The 12200-nt window shown below is 45.4% G+C and overlaps 1 protein-coding gene across 2 annotated transcripts in view; it reads left to right on the plus strand.

Moving 5' to 3' along the window:
- The first annotated feature begins 1078 nt into the window (after nucleotides 1-1078).
- ece2b (endothelin converting enzyme 2b) overlaps nucleotides 1079-12200 on the plus strand; it is a 44492-nt gene continuing 33370 nt past the window's right edge. The window contains exon 1 of one of the 2 annotated variants that reach the window (XM_079246745.1): nucleotides 1079-1269. In XM_079246745.1, the coding sequence (XP_079102871.1) occupies nucleotides 1237-1269 (33 nt within the window). In that variant the 5' untranslated portion in view covers nucleotides 1079-1236. The remainder of the gene's footprint in view (nucleotides 1270-12200) is intronic. The other variant, XM_079246746.1, reaches the window with a different exon arrangement.

The following is a 12200-nucleotide window of genomic DNA, read 5'->3' on the forward strand; positions in this document are numbered from 1 at the left end:
GTATACGTGGGTTCTCTCCAGGTACTCCAGCTTCCTCCCACTATCCAAAGACATGTTAGGTTAATTGGTTACTCTAAATTGCCCATAGGAGTGAGTGTGAGCGTGAGTGGTTGTTTGTCTCTGTGTGGCCCTGCAATGGACTGGCAAGCTGTCCAGGGTGTACCCTGCCTGTTGCCCAAAGTCAGCTGGGATAGGCTCCAGCTTCCCCACAACCTGGAATTGGATTAAGCAGTTCAGAAAATGAATGAATGAATGAAACTTAGCAAGAAGTAAATGTATAAATGAATAATTTCATTAAAGTCTCATACACCCAGTACACAGCACTGTATAATAATTATCAATATGTACAATATGCATCCAGTGTCTCGTTGATCAGATGTGCTTTTCAACTGATTGATATTATTGACTTGTTTTAAATGAAAATTAAATTCCTTCCATAATTTCACTCCATAGACTCTTCTACTGGTTATACTGGAGGACAGTAGAGTAGAGTAGAGTAGAGTAGAGTAGAGCAGTCGAGTCGAGTAGAGTTTGACATACATGTTGGATATTTTATGGATGTCAGTTTCCTGCTAATAATTCAGAAAGAACACGTCCATAATCATGACATCATCATCATCAAGACATCATCATCATCTTATTGTGCATCATCTTCATCATCCCCACCAACATCATCATCCTCTTTTTATGAGTCATTGAAATGGCAGCCTGGAAAATTCTGACTTTTATTTACAATATTTTCAGGTTTGGATGAAAGAAGAAAAACATTTGTTGCTTTACAAAAAATATGTTTTCAGTTTTACCAGTAAAATACAGTAGAAAACAGTAGAATTACATTTACTTACAAATACTGATAGATAGATAGATAGATAGATAGATAGATAGATAGATAGATAGATAGATAGATGGGATTGGAGGAGGTTACGTAGAATCGTGGGAATGACGTCACTCTGTGTGTCTCGGGGTGTGTTTGTTTATGAGAGGAAGCGGCTGGTTGGATGTTGGGCGGGGTCTGAGGACAGAGAGAGAGAGAGAGAGAGACAGAGAAAGAGAGAGAGAGAGAGAGAGAAGCGGAGAAAACAGAAAACCGTCCTGATCCTGCCGCTGCTGCAGCCGCGCGCACACGCACCCGACAGACGGGCGGACACCCCGGAGCTCGGACGGACGGACAGCCGGGAGGATGCGCCGGCGGAGCGGCCGACGGTAGCGCTCTGTTTTCGGGCTCGGAGCTCCAGGATGAGCGTAGCGCTGCAGGACCTCCGGAACACCGTGAGTACACACGCGCACGCTCACACTCACACATACATGTGCTCACAACGCGCACGAGAGTGGCAGCTCACGCGCGTCGCTGTGCCTCGCGTGCACGACGTGTTGTTGATGCTGATCAGCTGTCAATCAGCAGCTCTGTGGAGGAGTCCGGGCCTGACGTCAGGCTCACCTCCTGCTGACGTCACACGCTGATTAGCAGCTGTGATTGGAAACATAATCAGCTGATCAGTTCCATGTGGAACACCACAGAAGAAGAAGCAGAACCAGACCTGCTCCTCCCCCAGTCTGACCTCTGATGATGCAGACCTGAGATGGACCCTGGACCACACCGATCTGGTCCTCCTGGTCCTGGTTCGGAAACCAGGTGTGTGTTTACATGAGCCGGTGGAGCAACAGGTCGGACTGGTTTCAGGTCTGAGGTTCAGAGACAAGAAGATCTTTGATCATATTGATTAATGATCATTAACCCTGAAACCTCCTTCAGACCCCCTGAAGTCCACTTCCCCCGTCAGCAGCAGGGGGGTGGAGCAAAAGGACCACCTCCCTTACCGGGTCACTGGGAGACCAATGAAACCATCATGAGGTCACTTCCTGTCAGACTTTCCACCAATCGGAGAGCTTGACTTGGCAGTAAAGTCCAACATGGCCGCTGGGTTGGCATCAAGCGGCAGCCTCCAGCGGTTAAAAGTGAAGCTTATGCAGAAGTGCATAAAACTGCAGTTCCCCCTTCATCCACTAGGGGCTGCAAAACAGAGCAAATCCCCATAAAAAAGACCAACTTCACAGCAGGAATAAACATGTTTACAGCTTGGTTCAAAAATCCATTTTCAGTTTAATAGGTCAGGTTTACCTTCATGACAACTGTGGGGGGAGGGATTTTTTTTCTAACTCGCCCGTTTAAAAGTAATTTAATCTCGAAGTGCATATTTAGGGACGTGTCCTTTTGATTGACAGGTACCCGATCTCCCGCTTCAAGTCAGAACGTAGAACAACCGCGGTTTTTAGCCGGTTAACAACGTGACTTAGCTTTAGCCCGCTTACCTCTGTTAGCTGGTTAGCTTCTGTTATCTCCCGTTATCTAGGAGTTAGCTCGGTTAGCTTTTTTCAATCATCTACCATGACCCTCTCAGCTCCACCTCTTTGCCCATATTTGTATTTTCCGGGTGAGACGACGAGCATGATGCTGCCAAGATGGTGATGGTAGGAACCGCCCACCGAGCTTCAATTCAGCTCTTCAGAAACCTACGGGTGACGTCACGGAGGCTCCGTCCATTTTTTTATATACAGTCTATGGTTGGCGTGCTTCTGGAAGATAGGAGGTCCAGATCCAGGACCTGATGCCTCAGGGTGGCAGGCGATGCAGGTGTAAGACCTGCGATCCTGACGGGTTGGTCCGGACCTGTCTGCTGTCATTCAGGTCTCTGCAGGAACACGTTTCTAACTGGATTCCAGATTGTGGTTCTGGAATCAGTTTCAGGTAAATACTTTCTGATCGTTTCTAAGCAACCAGCAGCTAACGGCTAGCTGCTGCTAATGCTAACTAGCATAGGGTTGTTTTCATCCATCCAGGCTCAGAACTGGAAGCTGTTGATGTTCCACATGCATGTTGGGAATTAGAAGGGTCCATGTGGTTCTGATCAGAGTCCTGGTCCAGAGTCCTGAGCCACAGACTTGAATAACAATCCGGATCCAGTCCCCAAGTCTTCATGTATGACTATGTTATAATCTCCTGAACTGTCTGAACCAGTTCTCCATCTTCCTTAAGGTCTTTACAGGTTTTCAGTCCTGGTACCGGACCTGTTCCAGTCCTGGTACAAGACCTGTTCCGGTCTAGTCCTGGTACCGGACCTGATCTGCACTCTGAACTCTCTTCCTAACTGGTGACAACTTAACAAAGAACCAGTTTCAACTGGATCTTTGTTCCAGTTTCTTTAGTGTCATCTGAAAACCAGACCTAAACCAGGACCTGAGAGATGCATCAGGTCTACATCGGGTCTACATGTGATCCGGATCAGTTGCAGGTCTACATGTGATCCGGATCAGTTGCAGGTCTACATGTGATCCGGATCAGTTGCAGGTCTACATGTGATCCGGATCAGTTGCAGGTCTACATCAGGTCTACATGTAATTCGGATCAGTTGCAGGTCTACATGTGATCCGGATCAGTTGCAGGTCTACATGTGATCCGGATCAGTTGCAGGTCTACATCAGGTCTACATGTGATCCGGATCAGTTGCAGGTCTACATGTGATCCGGATCAGTTGCAGGTCTACATGTGATCCGGATCAGTTGCAGGTCTAAATGGGATCCGGATCAGTTGCAGGTCTACATGTGATCCGGATCAGTTGCAGGTCTACATCAGGTCTACATGTGATCCGGATCAGTTGCAGGTCTACATGTGATCCGGATCAGTTGCAGGTCTACATGTAATTCGGATCAGATGCAGGTCTACATGTGATCCGGATCAGTTGCAGGTCTACATCAGGTCTACATGTGATCCGGATCAGTTGCAGGTCTACATGTGATCCGGATCAGTTGCAGGTCTACATCAGGTCTACATGTGATCCGGATCAGTTGCAGGTCTACATGTGATCCGGATCAGTTGCAGGTCTACATGTGATCCGGATCAGTTGCTGGTCTACATGTGATCCGGATCAGTTGCAGGTCTACATGTGATCCGGATCAGTTGCAGGTCTACATGTGATCCGGATCAGTTGCAGGTCTACATGTGATCCGGATCAGTTGCTGGTCTACATGTGATCCGGATCAGTTGCAGGTCTACATGTGATCCGGATCAGTTGCAGGTCTACATGTGATCCGGATCAGTTGCAGGTCTACATCAGAACTCAGCTCTTTAGGAATAAATGACCATGTCCAGGAGCCATGAAGAAGTCGTATCGGTGAGTTCGGGCAGCTGCCTGAGGAGACGAGCTATGGGGACAGAAAAACCCTCAGGTTCGATTTGATGCTGATTTGTCTGAACAGAATCAGTTCATGGAGGAACGATGACGACGGTGCAGCAGCTGAAGGAGCTCGTAAAGACCCAGTTTCTTCTACTAATAATCATCTTTACGGATCACTGATTCCTCTGGTCAATAACGTGCTTAAACACTGCTAAAACAACATCAGATTAAGGTTTTTTCATTTTTTATCTTCAGTCATGATGAAAAAATACTGAAAATAAAAATATTCCAGCAGTTTAACCCTTTAAACACCAGACTAATGACACATTTAACTGCTTTATTTAAAGGGCTGTAGAATTACTGCCATCTTGTGGTAACGATTGGTATGACACTGCTGTGAAAGTACGGTGGCTGTCAGAGGCCAAGCTTCTTGTTTTTATGTGTGAGTGGATCTCTTGGGCTCAGATGCTTTGTTCTGACAGAATATCACAAAAAGTTTATTCAAGTGAATGAAAAATAAGGAGATTTCAATAGCAACTAGTGAAGTCATTAGAGGCCAATAAAATCAGTTTTTCATATTTTTTCTTGTTATTGATCTGTTTTGATTTGTCGCTGCAACTTTAAAGGCTTGTCTTAAAAATACTATAAATTAGAAATTCAAATTAATTTAATGCAATTTTTATGGTGTAAAATTTACTAATTTTCCATTTTTCCAACATATATGTTTAATTTTTATTTTAGGTCATTAGATAAATAAACCATGATACAATGAACCATGAAATATTGATTGATAAATTGGAGAAATATGGTACTTGGGGATTGGCGCTGGAGCGAGTGAAGAATTGTCCGACCAAAAGGAAGCTATCAGTGGAACTGGGTGGATATCAGTCATGTTGTTTGGACATTGGACATGGTGTCCCACAAGGGTCAGTTTTAGGGCCAAAATGATTTATAATTTATAGTAATGACATATGTAAAATATCTTAAGTTAATCTTGTTTGCTGACAACACAAATATAATTAGCAACGGTGATAACCAGAAGGAATTTATGGAAATGGTCAACACAGAACTCAGAAAAATTAGATATTGGTCTGACAAAAATGAGTTATTATAGAATTCAAGGAAGACAAAATTTATGATATTCAGTAACAGTAAAATAAACCAAAGTGTACAGATACAGATATAGGGTGTTCACATAGACATAAAATGTTTAGGGGTAATAACTGATGAGAAATTTAGTTGGATAATTCATATGAAATACACCTGCAACAAGCTATGAAGAAGCATATTGATAACGGCTAAAGCACAAAGCATCCACATAATCGGCCAACATATTTAACCTACTGTATAGATGTCTGGGGTGACGCTGGAGCAGTTCCAGTTTCCATAAAGCAGGTTATCTTAAACACACATATACACTCCTTTATTAAGTAGAAAATAATTAAATTATATGAAATTATAGGTTTTAATGGATCATTTTTATATAAAGTCAAGAACAACTTACTGCCTTTTGACCTGCAGTCGATGTTCGTGAAAAGAAGTGGGGGGGTGTAACGTCAGAGACAGGTGGGAATTTAAAATAAAGCAATATTTAACAACTAAAAAAGGATTTAGCAGAATAATTTGTGGAACAGACCATGTGGAAATGTCCAAACATCTTCCTATTTAAGATTAGTGTATTCATCAGGTATCGGACTGAGTCGCCTTCATATACGTGGTCGTAGTATTATGATAGATATGTTGTACATATTAATGTGACGTATGACATCTGCAGGGCGCACACGCATCTGTTTGTACTGGTGTGGTATTTAGACACTGGGGGATTGTGGCACATTTGATGGAGTGTTGGTGTTAGTTATGTTTTGGATTGCGTGATCTTGGATAGTGTAGCGTGGTGTGTGTGTGTGTGTGTTGCCTATGTGTTCCTATTAACATACAGGTGGTCAGGCTGACATGCTGGATTTGATGTCTGTTGTCATGTCTTGTTCTTCCAGATTCCTGTTTTCTTTTGTAGTTTTTCATTTCCTGTAGCCTTTGTTCCCGTTAGCGTCACCTGGTCTCGTTAGTTCATCACCACACCTGTGTCTTGTTGTGTTTCCTGCATCCATACCCCTTCTTCTGTTCAAATTACTGGTCCTTTGTGTTAGCTTGTGTTAACTTATGTGTTAGCTTGTGTTAGCTTGTGTTAACTTATGTGTTAGCTTGTGTTAACCTATGTGTTAGCTTGTGTGTTAGCTTGTGTTAGCTATTGTGTTAGCTTATGTGTTAGCTTGTGTGTTAGCTTGTGTTAACTTATGTGTTAGCTATTGTGTTAGCTTATGTGTTAGCTTGTGTTAGCTTCAGTTCAGTGATCTTAAATTAAATACATGTTGATTCTCTGGCTCCCGTCTCCTGCGTCCTCACCTCCACGCCATCGCGGCCGTCTGTAGCTGCTCATGTACTTATATCTGGTCTGAGGGTTTGTGTAGTTTGTGTAGTTTGTGTTGTTTATGTTGTGTATGTGAGCATTGACATTTAGAAAAAGTGGATTTAACAAGTTTTACACTTTCTTCTCCTTTGCGAACATGTAGATCGCTCCTTTGTTGACTTTTATTTTGCGTCACATGTGAGACCGCTTAGTTTTGTTTGCTTTGTCGGCTTGTATCGATGTTTTTAGCTGTAAACTAATTACTGTTCGAAATAATGGAATCAATCAATTAATGGACAAAAAAGTCCTCTAATAAACTGCTATAAAAGCCTCACAGATTAATATTTTCCTGTTGTTAAAATAACATTTTAGGAGTTTTTATAGACTAAATTAAGACTGATGGTAAAATAAAATCCATTGATGGGGAAAGCCAGTGTTGTGACATCATGTCATTAAACTGGAGTGTAAAGAGTTAAAATGATTCAAATCATCGTGAATTGCAGGAGTTTGATTAGTTTATCTGAGGAACTGGAGGGAAAAGTGACTCTTTGTTTGGGAGATGATCTGACGGGTAGTTTGTAGTCTGACCTTCTCACCGAGGCTCCTCCTGAAGCCGGACGGACGCCGCAACCCCACGTTGTCACGATGCGTTCAGATGTCTCGCTTTCGTCTAAGTTTGGCCCGGTCCAGGTCGTCAGGACAAGGCTGTGGGGTGGGATTGTCCTGCTGGGCTTCCAGCGTGTTTCTGTGTGGGATGGGCAGGGTTTACCATTTCCTGTCTGCAGCTCTGTGACTTCCTGTCTCAAGACGCCCAGTTTCCATCTCAGCGAAACAAAACAAGCCGAGAAAGCAAGGAAAGCACCATCGCTCACATCTTGATCCTCCTCCTGACTGAAGCCGGCCTCCTTCCCCAGGACTCGGGCTGGTCCAGCCTCTCCGGTTGCCATGGTGACGGGTTGCCTGTCCAGACATTGGGGATGAGCTGTAATAACTTCCTAACTCGGCGGCGGGGTCGGCAGGTTAATGTGTTGGCAGTGGGAGGAGAATTCCCCGGGGATCCGGCTAATTAAAGCCTTTGTTCCTGACGGGAAATGAAACTTCCTGAAACAATAGACTGACAGGCGATACTTTCAGCCCCACGACAGAGAAACACAAACATGTTCAGCACCAGTCCCACCAGAGGAAACAACCAGAATCCCACCAGAGGAAACAACCAGAATCCCACCAGAGGAAACACAACCAGAATCCCACCAGAGGAAACAACCAGAATCCCACCAGAGGAAACACAACCAGAATCCCACCAGAGGAAACAACCAGAATCCCACCAGAGGAAACAACCAGAATCCCACCAGAGGAAACAACCAGAATCCCACCAGAGGAAACACAACCAGAATCCCACCAGAGGAAACAACCAGAATCCCACCAGAGGAAACACAACCAGAATCCCACCAGAGGAAACACAACCAGAATCCCACCAGAGGAAACACAACCAGAATCCCACCAGAGGAAACAACCAGAATCCCACCAGAGGAAACAACCAGAATCCCACCAGAGGAAACAACCAGAATCCCACCAGAGGAAACAACCAGAATCCCACCAGAGGAAACAACCAGAATCCCACCAGAGGAAACACAACCAGAATCCCACCAGAGGAAACACAACCAGAATCCCACCAGAGGAAACAACCAGAATCCCACCAGAGGAAACAACCAGAATCCCACCAGAGGAAACACAACCAGAATCCCACCAGAGGAAACAACCAGAATCCCACCAGAGGAAACACAACCAGAATCCCACCAGAGGAAACACAACCAGAATCCCACCAGAGGAAACACAACCAGAATCCCACCAGAGGAAACACAACCAGAATCCCACCAGAGGAAACACAACCAGAATCCCACCAGAGGAAACAACCAGAATCCCACCAGAGGAAACACAACCAGAATCCCACCAGAGGAAACAACCAGAATCCCACCAGAGGAAACAACCAGAATCCCACCAGAGGAAACAACCAGAATCCCACCAGAGGAAACACAACCAGAATCCCACCAGAGGAAACAACCAGAATCCCACCAGAGGAAACACAACCAGAATCCCACCAGAGGAAACACAACCAGAATCCCACCAGAGGAAACACAACCAGAATCCCACCAGAGGAAACACAACCAGAATCCCACCAGAGGAAACACAACCAGAATCCCACCAGAGGAAACACAACCAGAATCCCACCAGAGGAAACACAACCAGAATCCCACCAGAGGAAACACAACCAGAATCCCACCAGAGGAAACACAACCAGAATCCCACCAGAGGAAACACAACCAGAATCCCACCAGAGGAAACACAACCAGAATCCCACCAGAGGAAACAACCAGAATCCCACCAGAGGAAACAACCAGAATCCCACCAGAGGAAACAACCAGAATCCCACCAGAGGAAACAACCAGAATCCCACCAGAGGAAACAACCAGAATCCCACCAGAGGAAACACAACCAGAATCCCACCAGAGGAAACAACCAGAATCCCACCAGAGGAAACACAACCAGAATCCCACCAGAGGAAACAACCAGAATCCCACCAGAGGAAACAACCAGAATCCCACCAGAGGAAACAACCAGAATCCCACCAGAGGAAACACAACCAGAATCCCACCAGAGGAAACACAACCAGAATCCCACCAGAGGAAACACAACCAGAATCCCACCAGAGGAAACACAACCAGAATCCCACCAGAGGAAACACAACCAGAATCCCACCAGAGGAAACACAACCAGAATCCCACCAGAGGAAACACAACCAGAATCCCACCAGAGGAAACACAACCAGAATCCCACCAGAGGAAACACAACCAGAATCCCACCAGAGGAAACAACCAGAATCCCACCAGAGGAAACAACCAGAATCCCACCAGAGGAAACACAACCAGAATCCCACCAGAGGAAACAACCAGAATCCCACCAGAGGAAACACAACCAGAATCCCACCAGAGGAAACAACCAGAATCCCACCAGAGGAAACAACCAGAATCCCACCAGAGGAAACACAACCAGAATCCCACCAGAGGAAAGACAACCAGAATCCCACCAGAGGAAACAACCAGAATCCCACCAGAGGAAACACAACCAGAATCCCACCAGAGGAAACAACCAGAATCCCACCAGAGGAAACACAACCAGAATCCCACCAGAGGAAACAACCAGAATCCCACCAGAGGAAACACAACCAGAATCCCACCAGAGGAAAGACAACCAGAATCCCACCAGAGGAAAGACAACCAGAATCCCACCAGAGGAAAGACAACCAGAATCCCACCAGAGGAAACACAACCAGAATCCCACCAGAGGAAACACAACCAGAATCCCACCAGAGGAAACACAACCAGAATCCCACCAGAGGAAACACAACCAGAATCCCACCAGAGGAAACAACCAGAATCCCACCAGAGGAAACACAACCAGAATCCCACCAGAGGAAACACAACCAGAATCCCACCAGAGGAAACACAACCAGAATCCCACCAGAGGAAACACAACCAGAATCCCACCAGAGGAAACAACCAGAATCCCACCAGAGGAAACAACCAGAATCCCACCAGAGGAAACAACCAGAATCCCACCAGAAGAAACAACCAGAATCCCACCAGGACACGTTCCCAGTAGGAGGTCAACAGAAACTGGCAGAGTCTGCAGGACCGCTGGAACCTGGATCAGGTGTAGTCAGGTCTCTAAAGGCAGGAGGGTGCTGGAGGGAATGGAGACGTGAGGAAGCACCGCGCTCTACATCATCATCATCATCATCATCCTGCTGTTCCTGTCAGCAAGGACAGACTGGTTCCAACTGGTTCCAACTGGTTCCAAACTGGTTCCCACAACCTGACTGGAAATCCAGACAGAACCAGAATCCCATCAGGACACATTAGGAGGCAGACAACATGGACGGTGGTCCAGCAGCCGGATTCTCCTGATCCACCATGCTGCTGTGGTGAAGCAGGATGTGGTTCAGCATGGTCCTGCTGAAATCTGCAAGACGTTGTCTGGACGGGTCTGTAGTCTGCAGGACACGCCGTCCATGCTGTCCACAAGCAATTCCACATCTTCACTCAGGTTTCAGAACATTTAAAACAAGCTTTGGTCCAGAAAAGACGGCGTGTTTCTGGATCACCAGCATACAGAGATTCCTTCTGACTCTGTGAATCTGTAGATGCTGGATCTTCTGAATGTTTAGATCCAGTGAGTCTCAGATTGGTGGATCTTTGTCCATATTTCCATCTGAGAGACTCTGAAACGTTGCTTTTCTACCAAATCATGTGACCGACCTGTTCCCAGTGAAACCAGTAAAATCTCCTCCAAATGTGACTTTTCCAGCAGTTTGCTGTTCCTGTTCAACATGGCATGAGCAGCACGGTGGTCCGGCTGCTTTATGGATATCAGGCCGGGAGGGGGCGAGACGGCTCCACCTGCACCATCTCCAAGAAGACAAAACCAACAGTTACCATGGAAACTTAAACAACAAAGACAAAAAAAGGAAAACATGTTGATCACAACAACAACATCAGAACACTCCGAGGAAAGCATGATGACATGAAGATCAGAGGCAGACCAGGGGACCCACAGGACCTAACCCTAAAGCCACCAGGAGAACAGCCCCGACCGGCAGGAGCACCTCGTCCCCGCTGTCACCACGGGCTCTCCCATTTGTCGCTAATGCTAAGACCAGCTCTCACCATAGACCAGAAATGAAAGATGGGCGGAACCTCCGGCGGTTAAAAGTGAAGCCGATGCAGAAGTGCATAAAACTGCAGTTCCCCCTTCATCCACTAGGGGCTGCAAAACAGAGTGAATCCCCATAGACTCCCATGTTAAAAAGACCAACTTCACAGCAGGAATAAACATGTTTACAGCAGGAATAAACATGTTTACAGCAGGAATAAACACGTTTACAGCAGGAATAAACATGTTTACAGCAGGAATAAACACGTTTACAGCAGGAATAAACATGTTTACAGCAGGAATAAACACGTTTACAGCAGGAATAAACACGTTTACAGCAGGAATAAACATGTTTACAGCAGGAATAAACACGTTTACAGCAGGAATAAACACGTTTACAGCAGGAATAAACACGTTTACAGCAGGAATAAACATGTTTACAGCAGGAATAAACACGTTTACAGCAGGAATAAACACGTTTACAGCAGGAATAAACACGTTTACAGCAGGAATAAACACGTTTACAGCAGGAATAAACACGTTTACAGCAGGAATAAACACGTTTACAGCAGGAATAAACATGTTTACAGCAGGAATAAACATGTTTACAGCAGGAATAAACACGTTTACAGCGGGAATAAACACGTTTACAGCGGGAATAAACACGTTTACAGCGGGAATAAACACGTTTACAGCGGGAATAAACACGTTTACAGCGGGAATAAACACGTTTACAGCAGGAATAAACATGTTTACAGCAGAAATAAACATGTCAAACAGCCCCCCTCTCAGCTCCACCTCTTTGCCCATATTTGTATTTTTCGAGCGAGACGACGCGCATGCCCCTGTCAAGATGGTGATGGTACACTCTCAAAAATAGAGGAACAAGATAAGGACATTTCTGTACCTAT

Source organism: Telmatherina bonti (genome assembly GCF_933228915.1).
Source record: "Telmatherina bonti genome assembly, chromosome: 9".
In the NCBI taxonomy this organism is placed as follows: Eukaryota; Metazoa; Chordata; class Actinopteri; order Atheriniformes; family Telmatherinidae; genus Telmatherina; species Telmatherina bonti.